At 35.2% G+C, this 22041-nt stretch overlaps 1 protein-coding gene across 1 annotated transcript in view; it reads right to left on the bottom strand.

Moving 5' to 3' along the window:
• The window catches only part of LOC150106073 (uncharacterized), a 158417-nt gene that overhangs the window by 82618 nt on the left and 53758 nt on the right, over positions 1–22041 (bottom strand). Inside the window, exons 5-7 of the mRNA XM_090394622.1 lie at positions 20945–20986; positions 15030–15071; positions 12362–12400 (exon numbers count right to left, since the gene is read on the bottom strand). Coding sequence (XP_090250748.1) covers positions 12362–12400; positions 15030–15071; positions 20945–20986 — 123 coding nt within the window. The remainder of the gene's footprint in view (positions 1–12361; positions 12401–15029; positions 15072–20944; positions 20987–22041) is intronic.

The following is a 22041-nucleotide window of genomic DNA, read 5'->3' as shown; positions in this document are numbered from 1 at the left end:
TTCGATTCTCGTATATTTAAATTTAAACGCCAGTTAAGTATGTACTAGTAAAAAGACACTTAGTTTGGGAATTCTATGATATCAATTGCAATTAATTTACTCTGAGCATTGGGAAAGTCTTCATTTACTCGAAGATATCCTGAATTACCAAAGTAAATAATTAGTAATTATCCATTTCTCACTTTATGTTATAAAAATAATGAACTGCAATAGTACAATATGATTATATCGAAAAAAAATCTAAATCGCTGAAGGCAAATTCATATACTCTGTTTTACAATAAAAAATATAATTCGGAGAGGCAGTTTTCAGCGTTCATTCTCTGAGAATAGATTAGGCATTCCGTGTCGTGTATTCGGTGTCGACATTTTAATAATAACAACAATAATTCTTTTAATTGCGTAATTATTCTTTATTGCATAAATTTTCAATGTGTTTGATGTAAAAACCGAGGTTGGGATGCAGAATATTTTTTTCACCTCGTTGATTCCTCTTTTTTTACTGCGTTTGTGAATGATTATCTCAAAGTGATGACACTTATCAATATCCTCTTAAAAATCCCATGGATACATGGAATGTTTTTCGTTCCTCGCTGATCTACGAGTGGATTCTTAGAACTTAAGATGCTGCTGATACTTTAGGATATTATAAACATATTAAATCATTTAATCTGTGTGCTGAGCAGATATAGTTGAGTAAATAAATAAAGAAAAATCTTGATGTTTTGTCCTTGTTTTCTTCAAATTCCAAGTGTTAAATGTTCATTCATTTCCCAATAAAATTTATCCACGTACTGTATTCATTCATTCATTTTTCGTATGGTTTAAACGGCCATGAGCCCCTTTTATGGGGAGGTATAGCACCACCTCAATCCCCACTATTTTTGTCTTGGCTCGGGACCGGCAATTGCTGAAAATTCAGACCTATGTCTGGAGGGATTGTCTTAAGTATTCCTGACTGTATCCATGTGTGTTCACGGGGCCAATTTGCTTGATTGTGGGATGAAAAACCCCAGAAAAACTGGGGGGAAAACACTGCTGTTCACGCCCAAGACCGGATAACTTGGCTATGGTTGAGGAAAATAGTTAAGCTCCTTATGTCGCCGACAGGATTCGAACCTAGGATACTCCTTTCCCACGCATATGGTTGCGAATCGCACAGCCAATAGGTTAACCGCGCGGACCTGTAATTCATGAACGATAATGCATATCACCAAAGAATGCTAAATAGAAATTATCTGCAGGAAAGTGAATTTAAGACATGCCTTATATATGTGCAGGTATCCCTCGATTAACGCGGTCAATTAATCCATCGATGTTACCGCGTATATCAAAACCGCGTTAATCAAATCTATTAATCAATGGTAAAAATGACAATTCATCCATGATTGATTACTGTATTAATAATTCGTTTTATATGGTATTATTTTACGAAAGATAAAAAATGAATGCAAAGTCAATGTTTAATAAATGCTTGTACCTACATTATTTACTGCAATTTTTTTATCAAAAGAAGTTATCAAGAGTCATTTGAACAGTTTTAGGTTTTTTCTTATCAGCATATATTCTACGATAACAAGCAAAATGACTCTCCAGATCTCGGCAAACAAGCAATAAAACATAAAGAAAAAACACCGCAAATATAATACATGATGGTACAAATTAAGTGGACATTGAATCCAACATTATTTCATAGACGAATATAGAAACTACAAGAGTTTCGTGCCGAATACATAGAAACTAAACGTTTCGGCAGATGCAAGCATAAGCAACCTAATGGGCAACTGGTATTAAAGGTGGAGTAAGCTTCAGATCACTTTCCTTAGTAGTTTCCATAATTTTCGCACATCTCCTAGAGGACATGTATGATAAATAAGCCTTTGGTTCTCTGTATCTGTATTACATCATGTTTTTTTTTTTTATTTTCAGTTACAATCTTGAATTTATTGAATAAAGAATAAAAAAACAACAACTAAACTATACTTTACTGACATCGGAGGTCGCGGTATCTCTCAGGTACAATTTACTGTCAAATATCACAAACCTTTACATAACATGTGTTAAACCAAACTGAGCAAAATACAGTGCGGAATATCACTCGTAACATAAGAATGCACAGCTACTCGTGACCTCCAAGCTATGCAATGAATTGTGTAAGAATATTTATATTAAACATTTTGCATGTATCTGTCAGATCAGCTGCGAACTCCGCAGGGTTAAAAGCGCGTTAATCAAAACTCTTGCCGCGTATATCAAGGGATTGCCGCAATTAATTTCGCCGCAGTAATCAAATCCCGCATTAAGCAAAACCGCGTTGAGCAAGAGATATCTGTATTTTTATTGTATCTTCATTAACTTCAGACAATAAAGATTCTATTTGGTAATGCCATTCTGTTTGAAAACCAAATTCAAAGGATAGGCAAGGAAAAAAAGTACTTAAATTACGAAAAACCAGTAACTATTCGAACTTTGGCATTTTAAGAAAGCAGAAGATAAAGAAAATTAAAAGGAATTCGCTTTTACTATTTTTCTTTATAGAGCTTGTTTGCACTATCAATGAAGCAAAAAATATATTGTATACCATTAAACTGTAAGTTTCAAACTAATGCAGATGTTACGGAACAGATAAATTTCTCACTGAATTACTAATAGTAGAATAAACTGAATAAAAAGTCACAGTTCAAATGAATTGTGAATAATGTAAACTTGAAATCTTCAAAATTAACCCTAGAGCTTATGAGATCTCGAAATTTCACATCGAAATATCTTGGCATTTTACTACTTTTAAAAAATCGAGTTCTGCCGAGGAACCCATACACTGCTTGGAACTAATCCATCGAGCATCATAATATGAGGATAAAACAGTGTGACTCCCACCTTAATAAGATGTAGGAACCTTGTTTCGCTGCGATCATTGCAGCAATCCCACTCAGGGATATTTTCAACATGCGTACGATAGCGATCAATGAAAATTACGGAATATTTTTCCTGTGGGCATGTAATGAGGTCTTGGACTGTTGTAGGCCTGATGTCCGTTGATATCACACGGCATTCCGGTTCATCCTACAGATGTTCAATAGGATTGCGATCAGGGCTCTCTGGAGGCAAGTCAATATGGTGACGTTCATGTTCAGACACCACTCACATACGGTATCAGTTATATGACAGAGTGCATTGTCTTGCCGAAAGTGACAATGATCAGTACCGTAGAAACGCCACAAAGAAATACCAGCTAAAAACATGTGACTTATTATTAGCACGATGTATCGTGCCCATGGAGTGTCCTTTGACTTCTTTCCCGAGGAACCAGACAGTGTCTGTTGTCTCTGATGAATGTTGCATTTTTAATTCCAGCACAGTTTGAAAGATTTTAATTCAACATTCTTTCCTCTACTATTATTTAAATGAATGTGATGGTACGTATTGATATCCTCGTAAATATCTCCCTTGGATGCTTAGTACATAAAAGTCGGTAATATCCGATGACTATAATCAATGAAAGGGTGGGTAATTCTGAGGAAAAATATACAAATTACCTTCATGATTAAATTATTAGCAAAAAGTTAAAATTTCCAATTTCTACTAAAAATTTCAAATATGATTTTATGCTGGTAGAATTTACATTAAATGCATACAGTTAATCATGCTGTTTCATGAATAACTGTATGCATTTGTAAGAATACACAAGAATACCTTGTAACATATCGTTTTTAGCGATATTTTTACATTGGTTCAAGATACTTAGAGTTGGAAAGATAAAGTTTGAAAGATAAAGACTCTATCATCATTAAGTTTGTAGCAGGATATATCATATTAAAAATGTTCGCTAGAAAGTATTAAAAAGAATCAAACCCAAAACTTTCAGCGTGAGTTGCAGACTCAAATAAATTCCACAAGAGAAAAAGAAAGCTTGAAAACAAGAAACAAACTTTGGAGAGTCGGCCTCAGAATTAAACAAAAAAAAAGAAAGAAATTTGACCAGAGTGACATGTGATGATAGGATTGAGAAATAAACTATCTAACAATAATTGTCCGGACACTTTAACAATTTACAATTGATACTAGCAGTCGAAATCTAGTATCGGCTTTATCCATCTTTGACTTTGAAAACTCTTTGAAGGAGTTTTTCCCAATTTGCGGCACTCATCAGGTGGAATTTTTCTTCATTCCTCCATCAAAGCAGTACTGAGTTCAGAAATAGATCGAGGACGTGCCTGCTGTTCTGGACATCAATCGCCGCTCCAGTTTCTTTCACAGGTGTCCAACGGAGTTAAGGTGAGAACTCTGCGCAGGCCACAGCAGTCGTTTAATACCCATCTTATCACACCATTTCCTACGAGCTGCAGCTTCGTAGCATGGGGCATTGTCGTCTTGATAGAAACACGCGTCCGTTTCATAAAAACTCCACGGTGTTGACAGCACCTAAATAACCAGAATATCAAGGTACTGAGCTGTTTTCATGGAACCACGGAACATGACCTGTGGTCGCACTCCAAATCAATTGAATGCACTCCACACTATTACTCCTCCACCACCAAACTGCCATTAGCCTAGAAACGGGTAAGCCTTGATTCATCGCTCCAGATTATTGTTTTCCACTGGTCAAATGCCTAGTTTACACGCTCTTTGCAGCAGGCCAGACGAGGCGTTTTTTTTTTTTTCGTTCTTGTGATGTTCGGCTTGTATGCTACTGCTCTTCCGAGGACACCCAGTAAATGGAGTTCTTTTTCGCACAGAAGTAGTGCTCACCATGCTGTTACTGGTACTCTGGAACTCATCACGGATGATCTGTGCCGATTGGAGCCGGCTTTTACGTGCCACTTGTTTTAATACCCTCACTGATTTTCGGTGACCCCCCCCTGGGTGTTTTCCTGAACTAGTGATGCCACTACGCTTCCATTTGTTGATTACATCACCAACCGCTGATTTTGGATGCTCTAGTTGAGCGGCCCAAGATAACACCTCTTTCGAAATCACTGAATTGACGTCGTGTTGCCTTATCACCTGTTTTCAACTGATAAGATGAAATACTGCTTCCTACTATCTGTACACCGGATTTTATGTCACTAATAAACCTGAAATGTTTCACAATTTCAAATTAAAGGTTGGATAGACAATTATTGGTGTATAGTGTATGTACACAGTGGCAGACGTTAGAAAGTTACAGAAGCACTAATGGAAGAGAAGAATCCAAGGCAGGAGGGCATCCCACTTTCCTATGTAAAACTCACCGTCTTCTTTACTTTTTCCTCAATCTACTGCTACTACCACAACAACTGCACCACCATCAACACGCTCAACGCCATCTATCGTCTACTACCAATAATATTTTTATCTGAAGGAGACACTTATAGAAGAACAAGCTCAGTTCACTCTAAATGCTGGTACTCAGGATCAAGTTTTTATTCAAGACAAATAGATGAGAAATCATGAAAATATAGCAAGGTTCCGTATTTAAGTTTGTAGATCCGAAAAAGGTATACAGAAAGATCTAACGAAAAAATGTTCAACTTTCCATAATGATATAGTGCAACTCGGATTAAAAGCAAATTATATTCTATATCTCAGCTGTAAGTCAGAAGCTAGAATTCGAGGAAGTATAGAAAGATGGTTAGATTAAAATCGGTTGTAAGATGAGATCCTTTCACCACTCTTATTCATTATTTATATGGACGGAATTATGAAATAATCCTAGCGATTTACTTTATGCAGATGATGTTATTTCCCAAGATAAATCCAGTACGAATATGTGGGATCCTGACAAAAGTGAAAAATTGTCATAACAAAGAAACTTTTGAGCTGTAAAAAAAGACAGTCTATGAAAATAGAGAGGAACGTTGAAAACATTAACTGTATTCTGAAAGGAGAGCCTATAGAATAAGTAAAACATTTCAGCAGTTTAGGCATATAATGTTTTTATCTCATTGCGATAAAGTAAAGATAAAAGCAAATATATTAAGATTATTCAGACTTATGAACTAGTTTTGGGTAACGAAGACGATGAATATGAGGAATTTATCTAAATTCTACAAATAAAATTTAAAAATACAATAGATAATCATATGTATAATAATGAGAGACTTTAGTGCAAAAACAGAAAATATTCGGACGATATAAAGTAATGGCAAAATTTGGGATTGATGAAAGAAATAAAAGAAACGAGAGTGTCATTTAGTTTTCTAAAATAAAGAGATTTTAATTTCTAAAATTTCATTATTCATACAGCTAGTCACAAATATGCATGAACCTCACCTGATGGCAAAAGTAAAAACAGCGCTGCTTATATTAATAATAATAATGTAATATAATAATAATAATATTTTTTTTATTGATTGCTAAAATATTTACACACACAATAAACATCTTGAGTGACATTGCAACTTATAATTTTACAAAATTCAGCACTAAGTGCTGCATTTTCTACATTGATTTCGACTAAAATTTTAATAGTATTTTTTGCATCTATGTTATGTCTTTACAACACATGTTCTTCTAATATTAACAATAAAGATTATACAGAATTTTTGAATACAGAATAATAATTTTTTAATAATAATAATAATAATAATAATAATTATTATTATTATTATTATTATTACTCAGTAATTGTACTTTCGAATCGCTTGATGCATGGAAACAACACACAGTACAAGCGAGAGGTCTCTCAATCTTGCATATTAACATCAGAAGTATCCGAAAACATTGGTTATTATTACAGGCTTATCTGAGGAATTACACTGACATTATTGATATATTGATTCTTACAGAAGTATCCATAACTAATGACGAAGTGACTGCTTTCCAAATTCCAGGCTTCCAACAACATAGATCATGCCGCCAAACAAAAAGAGGGGATGGAATATTAATATTTATCAAACAAAAATTAATAGCAAAAGAATCGGCCTATCAATTTGAGCATGCTGAAACTCTCTGCCTCGAAATCATTAATACCACGAATACACAGCATCCCATAATACTAAATGCTATTTACAGGCCACCAAACCTAAACATGATAAAATTCTTGCACGAACTCAATTGCTGGCTTTAAAGCCAAGAAATATGCTCAACCGAACACCTAAAGATAATTGGCGACATAAACATAAATATTGCAAATGAAAACCAGAACAACACTGTACAATACCTACACACACTATCCATGTACAACCTAATACCAACAATAACATCATGTACTAGAGAAGAAATATTCGGAAATACTATCACTGCCTCCTGTCTAGATCATATAAACGTCCGAGCACCACCAAATAGTTACACTGCATCAGACATAAATTACAAAGTAGGAGACCATTACTTCACGCTCTAAACCTGCACACCAAAACAATAACCATGCAACGTCCCACAGAAAAAAAGCGACAGAAAACAATAATAGACGAAGAAATCGTCAACCACGAAATAAGAAAAACAGACTGGGAACACCTGGCATCAGATTCAGCAGATATCTTATACAACAACATTAAACTCACACTGGAGGAAATATATAAGAAAGCTACAAAGAAAGTCAGAATTCGTTCAAAACCAACATAAAATACTTGGATAACACAAAACTTAATCCCAGAAATACACAGAAAGGACGCTTTATGGAAAGAATTAAAGCGATATCCAAATAACACAACTTTAAAAATTGAATATAAGATAACAAGGAATCGCCTTACAACACAAATCGGAAATGCAAAAAGAAGCTACTACAGAGACAAAATAACCTCCGCACAAAACAACATGAAACAAACCTGGCATCTGATCAATGAGAGCTAGATTTTGTTCCCAACACCACCGCCTCCGAAACCATAAAACACAGCTTCATGAAAGACCCAAAACCTATCCAACAACTAGCAAATGACTTTAACCAATACTTTGCAGACTCCTTTCAAGAACTGCACAGAAATATTTCCCCAATCACAAAACGAGACCCTCCACTTGGACTATAATCAAAACAGACATTATGGTTCCCAACCATAAATGAAGCAGAACTTCTCTCAGCAGTACATCAAATCAAACCAAACAAAGGCCCAGGAATAGATGGTATCAGACCTAAAGATATAAAGCAACATGCAACTAGTTTAAATTCTATCCTACTAAAACTAATAAATAAAATATTTAAAACAGGACAGATACCAAGTATGCTAAAGACCGCCATAATCACACGCATATACAAACAAGGAAAGAGAAATTTAATCAGCAATTACAGACCCATAGCAACATTACCAATTATCAATCAAATTATGGTGCGGATCATACTGAAGAAACTCACAGCATACACTGAGATCTTTCATATTATGCCCAAAACACAATATGGTTTTCAGAAAAATAAGGGAACAACAGCTCTCTTGGAAGACTTTTCAGACATAATTAATACCCCTTTAGACAAAAACAAAATTGCCATCGTAGTCTTTATAGATCAAACTAAAGCATTCGATACACTTACACATCAAACCCTGTTAGAAAAGCTGAGCTATGTTGGAATAGACGGGCCTCTTCACAGGTGGTTTACAAACTACCTCCAAAATAGAAAGCATATCACACGCATCGGGTCAAACCGAAGCAGAGAGCTACCAGTAACCTGTGGAGTGCAACATGGAGCTTTACTCTCCCCAACTCTATTCAACATTTACACGCACGATATTAATCAGTTACCACTCAAAGGTAAGATATTCCAATACGCAGACGATACAGCAATAATATCCCATAATAACGCAAGCATAGCCCAAACAAATATGCAACATGATATAAATCTCTTCATTGACTGGCTCAAGAAAAACTCCATACACCTAAACTCAGAAAAGACAAAATTAATGATATTCAGAAATCCACTAACTCGACCAGTTGATGACAAATATATAACCAACATCCACTTTCCAACATAAAAAACAAACAGAACATCAAAACTACTACACTCTCTTAGGTTGAAACAATACGATACCTTGGAATTTACTTCGATGCAGATATGAACTGGAATAGCCACATAAACCATCTACACAACAAACTCCGAACAATAAGTGGCAAACTCTACAGATTAAAAGACATAGTTCCCATACGCCTAAAAACACTAATATACAAAGCACTATGCCAAAATATACTAAGATACCCTATAACAACGTATGCTTTCTGTGCACCCTACAAATTAAATAGATTAATGTCGCTACAGTTCAAAATGTCAAAACTGATCTTTTGGGAACAAAGAGAAAATCACGACCTTATAAACATTGCAATGTTAGAACACAAAATACTGACAGCAAAACATTTATGTCACTATGCAGCCTTGCTAAAACATTATTATGCTAATTACAGGACAGTTAGAAATACATACCGTATAACAAGACCTCAGACTACTAATTATATCACATATAAATACAATAATCACTACGGAAAGGCCACACGAAACTTCTACATCCCAGACATGATAAACAAATTACCTTTTGAATACAGAAACCTTACAAACTACAATATCCTGAAAAGAGCTCTAAGGACATACTATGAACAAGAAACACGCACCCAAAATACCATACAAACTTAATGAAACACTATATATTCGTTCAGGCTTCCAGTTCAGCGACGCATCAATACATTACAAGTTATTGTGTTTGTGTGTGTGTGTGTGTGTGTGTGTGTGTGTGAGTGCGCGCCCGCGAATTTCTCAATCTTAGATTTAGTAGCTTCCCAACACAGCAAAAAGAAAAAAACAATACATAATAACCACCTGGTGTCATCCTCAGATAAGCTTACATATAAGCTTCAAGGATGAAAGCAAAGAAATTAGTTCTCATCAAAAGATGTATCATATATAACCAAATGCATGTAATGTACGTATCACATGAAAACCAATGTATTTAATGTATGTATTATATGTAAACCAATGTACGTAATATAAATATCACATGTAAACAAATGTATGTAATGTATATAACAACTGTAACAAATGTATGCAATGTAAAAAAAATTCTTTTAAATGTAAACCATGAGTTTACACTGTATGTTTGTAAGAATAAGGAAATATAATATTTAGATTACATATGTGTAAATACAGTTGTATAACAACACCTTTTCAAACTTGAAAAAAAAAATAGTAAACTACAACATGTAATATTATACAACTTATGTAACTCTGAACAATATAATTGTAAATTATTACTATGATTGTTATATAAAAAAACTGTTATCATCATTACTATTTAAATCTCATTATACATGTATGTAGCACAAAGTGCTGAATCTTGAAAAATAATATACTGAATAGATGATCATTGTACATACAGGGTGTTCGGGATAAATTTGACATATTTATAATTAATTATATTTTTCCGTAAGTTACATGTATTAACACACACTTCTCTTCATTTAAAAGTTTGGACCCTTCTTCATTCACATACAAGATGTCAGAAAGAATGGATAGCTGGAACCCACCTGAATCATGGAAGAGAATAACTTGTATCATGATGATTCGTGCCCGCCATCAAAATAAGGATATTACGACTGCTGCCCAATGCTCCCTGAATACAGTAAAAACAATCAGGCATGAACTAGAGACTTGCAATGGTGACTACGAGGATGTAGCAAGAAGAAAGATCCCTAGCAGACGATCTGATTGCGTTCGTACAGCAGACTTCCTCGCAAATCTGCAGGAACAGGTGTTGAAGAACCCTGGCATTGGAATTCGGGCTTTGTTCGTGGAGTTGCTAACTGTAGTCAAGCCCTGGATAACAAGGGTAGCCAATGGTAGGCCGTATGTATGGCAGCAGGATTCGGCCCCTTGCCACACCTCTGGGAAAAGTCAAAAATGGTTGTCTGAAAATTTCTACGACTTCACCAGTCCAAATGTTTGGCCTCCAAACTCCCCAGACCTTAACCCCATGGATTATTTTGTATGGGGCGCAGTTGAAAAAGACACCAATCGCACTTCCAGTAATACAAAAGCCCAGTTAATGGATAAAATTAAAACAGTTTTTGCGGCCCTTCCCAGGGAGACTGTAGCATCAGCTTGTTCGAGGTTCCGAAGCAGAATTGAAGCTGTGATCGATGCTAATGGTGGTTATTTTGAGTAAATCTTGTTGATAGTATTGTAATTAACTCTGCCTGTAATGTTTTTTTGTCAATTCATTAAATTTAATAGATACAAAGAAGATTTTCTTTTTCCTTACGAAACTGGCAAATTTATCCCGAACACCCTGTATGTGAATATTTGAAAGAACAATAAAAAAATTATTAATAATAATAATAATATTATTATTATTAAGGGAGACCTCCAGGAAGTCAGGGATTCCGCAAGATAAGCCACATAATGCATGAAAGCACCAGTCATCATACTTATTTTTGAATTCATTCTCTCAGCTTGCATACTCCACATCCAATGGCAGTCCATCACAATCACGCACCACACTCTGAAAGAAAAATCTAGCCCTCATTCCCTTTTTGGCGGCTTTAATCCTCAGATTCCAAGGATGTCATCTCGCCCTTTCCCCATCCTCCATATACTGAAAAATTCCATCAACTGTAATCCTGTACGACCATTTCAGAAGTTTATACGTCTCACTCATGTCACCCCTCTTTCTCCTCTTTGCTAGTGTCTGTGGTCTACAAATTCTCAATCTGTCTTCATAATCAGTATTCCACAATCCTGATATTATTTTTCACACTCTCCTTTGCACACTCTGCAATATATATCAGAATCACAACGGAAACGAGGAGAACTGACCTGCGCACAATAGTCCAAGTGAGGTCTTATCAAGGCCTTGTAAAGAGGCAAAACGAAATCCTTATCTTTACACGTGAACGTTCTATTCAGCTTACAATTATCATTTGAATTGTATTTTTAATCTTTGCTACATGGCACATGATCTTCAACTTCCTATCTACTAACAAACCAAAATCTTTGGCCCGATCTGTTTCTTCTATCACAATGCCACCAGTATAATACGACATTGGATATCTAATCGCGCCGAAGTGAATGACTTTACATTTCCTCATACTGAACTGACATCCACTTTCCCATGCCCACAACTCCAACCCATTCAAATCATTCTAAAAAGTACTGTATATCACTAAAATTCCTAGTTACATTTCCTATCTTTAAATCATCAGCTAATAGCTGCATGTCGCCTGTTAATTGATTTTCTCTTTCAAAATCAATTTGGATAAATAACAAGTAACTTTTAAACTTTAATGATATAAGAATGTGATTCTTCTTGGTGTGACCTATGAAGGTCTTGAAAGAGAAGTGGAGTGTTGTGTTTACAATGGATACTTTCAAAATATTTACTAATTTAATAATTAATATATAGAAAGACAATTATTTAATTATTAGAAAATAACTAGGTAGCCCTGAATACAGCAATAATAAATGTCACACTAACTTGAGACTGACTTTCTTCAATTTGTTTGTAGAGATCAGCCTAAATGGAAATAAAAAAAGTGCAAATTGTTATTAAGTGGTTTTGCGTTTCTCTATACGACACAATTATTATAGGAGAAAGGCAATTACGGTATCATATTAATAATAAATAAGGTTATTTGAAATATAGATATATTAAGTACTATTACAAGTTGGAGTTATGGGAACTATAGATCAATGGTTGAAGAAAACATTAATTTTAAGAAGCCGATTTCGTCATAGAATAAAATATCCACTTTTTTAAAAAATTTTACATTTTACTCACATATATGATTATTATTTGGAACTACCTATAGTCGTTTGTTTTCTATAAGACGAAATATTCTCTATGCTATCTGAGACTGCGAATTTCAGAAAACGTCTAAAAGTAAAATGTAGGTAAACTTGTCTCATCACTGTGAATGTTTAGAAAATGTGACTTCCATTGTAAGGAATCATTAAGGAATGGAAGGAATCGAACGAAATGGAAGGAATTTTAAATCAACACGATTCATCAAGTGTTGGAAATCAAATACCGCTCTGTGTAGGAGAGTAAAGGAACCTGTTTCGTGTGCATCTTGAAAAACTGAAAGTCACATAGTCACTCTGAAAAACAACTTGAGGAAGTCTGTTCTAGAAACAGAGTAGATGGGATGAAAGAGGAACAGAAGAATTTGGTTTCGTTAAGAATTTGTTAATAGGCGTTTATTTTTGTAATAAAGGCCCGTATAAAAGGCATGGTGAAGTAACGTGTCGTTCATGAGAAAGTGATTGGTGGGAATGTGCGTTAGAGGGGATCGATTAAACATAACATCCCCTTCTGGATCTTCTCTACCAGCATTTCGTACACTCCCATAAATGTGAAAAGAATACATGAGTATTTAAGTTTTACGTAGTGCTAAGATTGTTCGAGGTGGAAGATGAGTTTTAAGGAAGTGGAACCTCAAGTTGTTTGGAGGTTGAAATGATTGTTCATATTCATATGTTATCGCCAAAAATACTACCGAATTAAGTAAGTGATCTAATTAAGAGAAACTTGATAACGAATGGATATCTTGATGTTACGTAAGTAACAGGAATGTGAAAAAGTCTCTCTGAAGAAAAATGTTTATAAACAACTTCTCCTCATTCGGCTGGAGAATATCAAATAAATTAGTGTTTAAGAGATTGGTTGTCCTCAAGATTTCATATGTGCCCAATCCATTAAATACATTTAAGCTTCGTATGATTTAACGTTACAAATTTTGTCAACAAAAGAAGAGATATGGAGATTACCTTCATCCGCTAAACAATGAATAGGTTCTGTCGTCAAACTGTAATTATGAGGAAGAGTTTAGACAAAACCATAATGAGCCGTAAAGTAATGAGCGAAACAATTCATCATGTAATATAGTGAACGACCAAACAGAAACACAAATTGCAGAGGCGAAAGCACATCGCAAGCTTGTAGTTTGTAAGTATACCTCTTGGGCATAGTTTTCAACTGCTCAAATGAAGCAGGAAAGTGAGGAGCGACCATAAATGATTCTTCAACTCTTTTCATGGATTGTATCCAAATGAAGGTAATGTTAGTAAGAAGATCTTTTATATTAAGAGAGTGATTGAATTCATAAAGGGGATCACTAATTCATTGCTGAGACCTTTAAAACTTGGTTATTGCTGACTTGGCTACTTCATTGATGTAGAGAGCATCAGGTGAGGAGCTAATGGCCTTGATGCTAGTCTTTAATCTTTCTTTCTTGAGATGAAATGCGATTTTAACGTTCTCTACGGACGACAATAGATGATACTTGATCAGATATCGAATGTATAGCGAATTTAGTACGTGTTTATAATTTTATTCTTATCATTATTTCTTACGTTCAGTCACACGCCAGCCTGGTTTACAGAGTAGTTGACGTACTCACGCTAACCAATCAATAAATCGCGATTTGATCGCGTATGGAAGTTAATAAATGTCTATAGGTATGCGAAAGATTTCATCGTCTAGTGAGAGATCACCCCACAGCATATTAAAGGAACTTGAAAAAGTTCCATGTTTGGGTTTTTAGAACAGAGTTTCCAAACTATGCAAAGAAAGAAAACAACATAAAAATCCTTATCTCTACTACGGACTAATAATTTATACATTTACAACCATCTTTGTTTGTAAACCTATTGTTATATGAAAACAGAACGGAAAAGAACTCCATGTATCCATCCATCTAATTCTCACCTGTTCAGGCAGGATAAATTCCTTAATTAGAGATTTAAGAGAATTTGATGCAGCATGCATGTATCTCCTTCGATTCATTCCTCTAAGATAATGCATTTTATGTTTGCGTGATCAAAGGACGGATATGCCTTTTTGTTGGACGAAAAACCTGTTCTAAGAACGAAAAACCCTGCCACCTCCCTAGGAGAAGTGCTAATTCTCTTTGAATTGATTTCGGATTCTAGAAGAGATTCAAATCCATGTCTTTCTAATAGAAAGGCATCGTTGACACAAACCAGGCTACAAAGTCTCCAAATGCATTATATTATTTTTTCAAAAGACTGAAATCAGTTTCTTCATGGAAATGAATTTAATATTAAATCAAAGAAGCATAATTTTCTCTATAAAAGAAGAAAATAAGATAAACAAGTTGAATATTGTTATAGAAATTTCTCACCAAAAACTCGTCTGGATCTAACATAAGCTTCCGATTTTCTTCCTGAAAATACATATTTAAATTTTACTGATCAACAAATAGTTATGTCACTTTAAGCATGCTAATTATAAAAAGCATGAAATACTATGTATCTTTACCAAGAGAAGAAACCCTCTAGTCTACGAGTACGTTTTATCGATCAAATGTGAAGTAATCTAACGAAAAGAGTACTTTGAAATAATCTACTTCATATTGCTTTTGCATGACCACAACCAGTGATTTTTTATAGTTCTCCTGTTATACGATACTGTACACCTTCATTATTGATATTATTTGCGCTATAAATTTCCATGTTTTAATAAATAAATTTCCATGTAATAAATTTCCATTATTTTGTATTATGATGATGATGAGGATTGAAGAAACTAAGGCTACATGAAGTGCGAATTTAGCTGAGAAACTCAACCGTGCAACTGAGCTCATCGATACAATATACAAGATTATTTTATCGCATTTTCTTAGGTCTTTCTTTTTTTTTTTCTCGCAACATTAGATTCGTGTTCTTCAAGACCACGCTGACAATCACGGTATCCAGAAAACAATTCATGGAAAGAGAATTTATTGAATGACAATTTACAGAAAGGTAATTTATCGCAGAAACAATTAATCGAAAAACAGCTCATCGAACAGCAGTTACTTGAAAAAGCAAATCGTCGAACGGCAATTAATCACATGAGCAATTTCTCGAAAATTCGTCGAAATCAACAATTCATCGAAAAAATTACAATTCGCCGATAGTGCAAATCATCGAATGAACTGTTCATCAAAAAATGAATTATAGAACATGTGAAGTGAAATGTATTTATATTTATAAAAAAAAACTGTATTATAAATTGGATTAATGTGTAATGTAAATGAAGATTAGCTTGATATTTCCTTTACATATGATATGTAGACATGCTCGGAACTTTTTAGGAATATTGCTTTCAGTCAGTATATGGGTTCCATGTATTTTGTGTGCTTTACACAATATGCAAAAGATTATGTAGAAATCTTAATTATTATTTTTTCTTATCTTCCTCTATCCTCAGGGGAATGGTTGGATGGTTAGCAATGCTGTTTTATTAGGGAAATTAGACAACAAGATGATTTCCCATTGTCTTTCTTTTCCGTAAATGTTTCACGTGCATAGATATGTTTACTCATGAGGACCGGTTTGAGGGCTGAAACGCCCGAGTTTCCTGGAGTCAAAACCCTACCATCTCCATACGACACCGGATAACTCACCTTCAGTTGAAGAGAATTGATATAAAATGTTCACCTCATTCACTCGAATCGAACTCGGATCTTTTTAAGAAACTTCGTTTATATCGATTGAACTATGGAGACTCCATCATTATTAGTACTAATAGTAGTACTAGTATGCGACGTTGTACGCACGCACGCACGCACGCACGCACAGACACACACACACACACACACACACACACACACACACACACACACACACACACACACACACACACACACACACACACACACACACACACACACACACACACACACACACACACACACACACACACACACACACACACACACACACACACAACAGTTATATGGGATGAATTTTCCTCCGATTTGTTATTTGAATCTTTTAAAAATTGTCGACCCATTGCGGTTTTCAGCACAATCCTTTTCAGGGCTACAGAGGAACAACATTTCGAAAGTTTATATTGCGATGACTCTCTGACAGCGGAATACGCGCAAGCGTTTGAATTTGTAAAACGCACAAGAAGTCTGTGTGGTTCAGATTTAGTTCCAACTGGATCACTTTTATTAGAAAAGTTTGGTAAAGGAGGTTCAAATGATATTCTGCTCTAGCTGGATGAAATTTAATGCAATTGTATAATTAAAATCTATAAAAAAAATTTGATTTTAATCTGATCATTTTTGTTGTGAAAAAATTAGTTGGAATGATTTTTTTTTAATCTAGAGATAAATGATAAATCACTATCTACACAATGAACTAGCAGATCGACTTACAGAATATTGTTGTAAAAAACAACAAACTAATTATAACATCTCGATAACCATCTATATATATTGCCTACATCTTCGGTGACATTAGGTGTTCCTACGGAACAATTTAACATAATTCTCTTCAATAAAATACGTCTTTCGATGAATTAAGAAATAATTCATCAAAACATTATCGGTTATATGTTTTTGCGAGCAATTAAATGATTATCTACAAAACATTTAATTGCTACGTGCGTGCGATGAGTTATCGTTCGAAGAATTGTTTATACCATAAATTGCTTTTTATGAATTGCCATTCGTTAAGTTTTTGTTCGATTCGACAAATTGCTTTTTTTCGATGAATTGTCGTTTGATTAATTGCCATTCGGTAAATTATCTTTCAATGAATAGTTTTCGATGAATATTCATGAACCAATCTAGGATTTTTTTTATGAGCAAATTCAATTAAAACATGAACAGCAACTTCCTTTTATATTTTTCCTGATTTACGTTTACACATAGATCCACACTTTACTGTGCAGGCATTCGAAACCAAATCCGAAAGACCAGGATAGTTAATCCTTGATTCGACAGTATCGTATGTCTACATATTGTGTGTGATCTTTTGGTCGGTTTACTTGTTTTGGTGGATGAAAAATCCGTTTCCTGGAGAAAAACATTTTCACTTAGAACGAGACCAGGTAACTCACATTTGGTTAAAAACATCTGATAAAGCTTCCTGCTGACGTAATAGGCAGGATTCGATCACTTGTCTTTCCAAACCATAGATTTGCCAACTATCGTGAAAGCCAACTGAGCGACTGAGGCTCATTGATTTTAGATAATTTGCAATAATCTTTATTTCTTTGACCTCATCCTGAAATACGAAAATAAGCTAAATAATTATTCGTTTCTCGATTCATAAATTATATTTAAGCTTATGAAATATTATTAGAACGAATAACCCCGCCTCTTGAAGATACCCTGTTATTCAAAAGATAAATATCACTTGGGAACTCGTAATGTGTAGAGTTCTATCACAAACCAAGGTACAACATTGAACTGCTGCAGTGAAGGTGGAAAGAATTCGTTCCCATGTGGAGTCCACGCATCTGATTTGAGACTTAGAATTAAAGCAGATGCTACTTCATTTTAGAGTGTCTTAGTACAGCGTTGCCCCCAGGTCATGACGGGAATGAAAATGAGTATAAACTTCGTTAATTAACTTTCTTCCATTTTTTTAAAGACTTCTAAGGAATATTTGGAACATAATCACAATCAAAGTTTAGAATCCTTGCAATCGTGCACTTTTATTTATCATCAAGACATTTTCGCAGATATTACACAAAGTCTGTCCATGTTCGATGTCCAAATTGCAAACTACATGATTCTCTTCGCCACAAGCAAGACATCTATGAGACTGAATACTATTTGCAAGAGAATGCGAGAATTATAATCCACTGCATTTGACTTCCTCTGGTTTATGGTTTCCTTTGGATATTCATTTACCTTAACCTGTTAAATTAACCTCGCTTCAAATTCTGGTATGACTCCAACGTTTTAGTCTTCTTATCCCTGAAACTTTGCAACAAGCTATTCAACTAATGAAGTATAATTTTTGGTGAGCACCTTCAACTGGTTTCCCTTTACAAGATCTGACCAAGATGTAAGAGATGCGCGTGTTTTTGAAATAAGCAATGGCATAACGCAGCAGTAAATCTATTAATCCGAATATCTGATTAAATCCTCTATACATTCCAAGTACAGAGGATTTAGAGTATCTTTCATCTTTTCTTACCTAGTTTTCCTTGCAGATATGCAGTACAGATTGCATCTCCTCTCACGAACTAAGAACATAACCTTCTAGAAGTTTCACATCTCACAGAACACTCACCCTCCAGTCACTCCCATCTCGTGTCAGTTGCTACTACACACGTACCACTTGATATGACCTCCGGAACGTTTACTCTTCCTTCATTTCCATGTATAAACTAATGCATCCACTCATCTAATCAAAACACTTGCTCCAAATGAATCCAAGAAATTATTCTCACAAGAATGAAAAGCATCATTCACCATTCCATCTAAATTTCACGTCCCCTTTCTAAGACCAGGTTTAAAAATAGAGGCACCAAAGGAGTCGAAGATAAAAATAATACTATATACCGAAATGGCTTGAAACAAGAACTATATTCCTTGTCAGCTTAAGCTGAAATACTCAGTAAACGCAAAACAACCGTCAGGAATTGAAATCTGATTTCACACAGACACACAGCAGAAAACTCACCTTCTGTACATATCGACGTTCCATCTTCTTGTCTATTGAAAAGTCATTAAATATAACTTCTCTTCGCCTGTGTTTCCTTCATCTCTCATCTAGACTGCACTGCAGTTAAAGTACCCAAAAATAAAGGCGACCTTCTCGATTTACTCATACTCATATGACACCTGTGTCATTATAGCAAATTTCCTACATATGTGCATTTTGTGGGTTTTTAAGCAAAAACGACATTACCAGAATACAAAATCAGACAGGAAAATGTGTTCAGAATTTCATTGCATCTCTTCTAACTGTGCTGAAAACGTCGTGGTTCACAACGTGTTCTATCCAATATCACCTCTGCAATATCTTATATTCAGCTGACGCTTAACTAGTCGTAGAAGGAAATATATATCCAACCTACTCCTTAAAAGAAGATAAATTAAAGTCAGTGGGCCAGAATAATTGGGATGATGTCTGCTGATTGCCATAGCCCCGGTCCTCTCTAAAATAATGGAGAAAGTCATTAACGCTCAACTTGTCTTGTACCCAGAGGCGTACCAGTTAATTTATGACAGTCAGTGGATTTGGTCACTCTAGATCATTGCTCAAACCTTAGCCTACATCATCCATCACTAGAAACGTGCCATGGAAAGGGCGAAGAAACCTATGCTATCGTGCTTGATTTCCGGGGATTTCACCTGGAGTAAGGAATAGTTCAATAAATTGCCATTCATTAGTCTGTCTGCTGTCTTCTGTAAAATACACCAAGCATTCTTTATCTTTCTGCTCATTCTTTACATCTCGTGATAGACAGTGCTGAGCTTAGTCAGTCATGATCAAGTCCTGTAGACACTGATTTTCACATTTTGCGTATATTTTTAATATGATATTTTCATATTTTTCATATGATTTTCATATTTTTATTTTGCCATTTTGCGGAAAACTGACCACTTCCTTACTAATTCTTGCTCTCCCACGAAGACGATGTTTGAGCTCAGTGTCTTTTTTTTTTACAGGGATTTCACTTCCATGGATACTGATCTAGTGTATTAGCAACCACCATTGCTAATACACTAGATCAGTATCTAGTGTATTAATAGTCTGTTAGAATGACAACGATTACAGCTTATTTAAGGACAGCTGCATAACATACCATTAGAGTACAACTGCATACACACCAAACCTTCATATTCTCTTCATAATTTATTACATCTCTCTTTCACATCCCTCCTCTGGAGAAATCTTACTCATGAAATATTTCACACTAACTACAACCTCTTCAAGAAAAATATCAATGGTAATATGCTTATGTGCTATAGACTATTCCACCTCTCATGTAAGGGATCTATTTAAAAAAAAAAAGATGAAATACATATTCCTCCATATGCCAGTACTATATTCTCAACTTATAATACACGAAAGAAAGTGGATATATAGTAAAAAAATAAATAAAATAAATAATCACTTCTAAGAAAATGACTTTTACATAACATTTATAACATTCTACTGCTTTACAATTAATGAATAGGAATTGCACTTGATACAAGATTCCAATTCCACTTTATTTGCATTTAGTATTATTACTACATTTATAACTTCATACTTTTCTTTCTGGAAAGTTCAAAGAAAATAAATAATAGACGGAACTTACACCAACTAGTTCTTCAAGTAATTGCTTCTTCAATATCTTTGCCTAGAAGAAATGTATACACTAAGTTATATATATATATATATATATATATATATATATTATACATATATACATACATACATTACACAATCTAACAAAAACTGTTCGGACATTTTCCAATTTACAACTGATACAAGTGAGCAAATCCTATTATCAAGAATGTCCGCCTTCGGATTTGATCACCTCCTGCATCCTCCCTTTGGAGGTTTTCCACCAATCAGCGAATGACATCAGGTTGAATTTGTCTCTATTCCTCTATCAGAGCAGCACTGTGTTCAGCGACAGATCCAGGACGTGATACTCTGGACCTCAAATACCGCTGTAAATCGTCACACAAGTGTTCGATGGGATTGAGTTCAGGGCAGTCGTTTAACACCTATCCGTTCAAACAAACGATTTCATAACAGCTGCAGCTTTGTGGCATTGGGCATTATTGTGTTTAAAGTAACACAGGTCCATTCTTCCATAAAATCTCCACAGTTTACGCAGCATCCAATTACCCAGAATATCAAGTTACCCACAAACCTGTCGAATCCACCCAACATCATTATACCTCCACTGTGGTAACAAGCATTCATCAGGCTGCCTCCACACCCTTCCATCAGACGGGAAAGAGATGACACTTCATTCGCCGCTCTAGAGTACCGTTTCGAATGGTCAATCGTTCAGTTGACACGATCTTTGCACCAGGCCAGACGAGCCGCCTTGTTAGTTTTTGTGATGTTCGGTTTGTGTGCCCCTTCCCTTCTGTGGAAACCCAATAAATGAAGTTTTTTTAGTAAGCTATTACTGCCCACCATGTTATCTCTGGCGGTCTGGAACTCATCACGGGTGGTCTGTGCCAGCTGTAGCTGGTGTTTGAGTGCCCCGTTTTGACGCACGTTTGTCCCTCAGGCCTTTTCAGCGGCCGAACTGGAATATTTCCTGAAATAGTGATACCAGGACGTCTCCGCTTGTTGATCACATCGGCTCCAGTTGATGTTTGATGCACCAGTTGACCGATAATGAAGTATGGACATGCCAACCATGTGACAGCCCACGACACCTATCTCGAGGTC

This window comes from Typopeltis vanoorti, chromosome 6 (genome assembly GCF_054136105.1).
Source record: "Typopeltis vanoorti isolate ZY-2024b chromosome 6, IOZ_Tvanoo_1.0, whole genome shotgun sequence".
NCBI classification, from domain to species: domain Eukaryota; kingdom Metazoa; phylum Arthropoda; class Arachnida; order Uropygi; family Thelyphonidae; genus Typopeltis; species Typopeltis vanoorti.
Note: the sequence above shows the minus strand (reverse complement) of the source record. Positions and strands in the feature narration are given on the sequence as shown.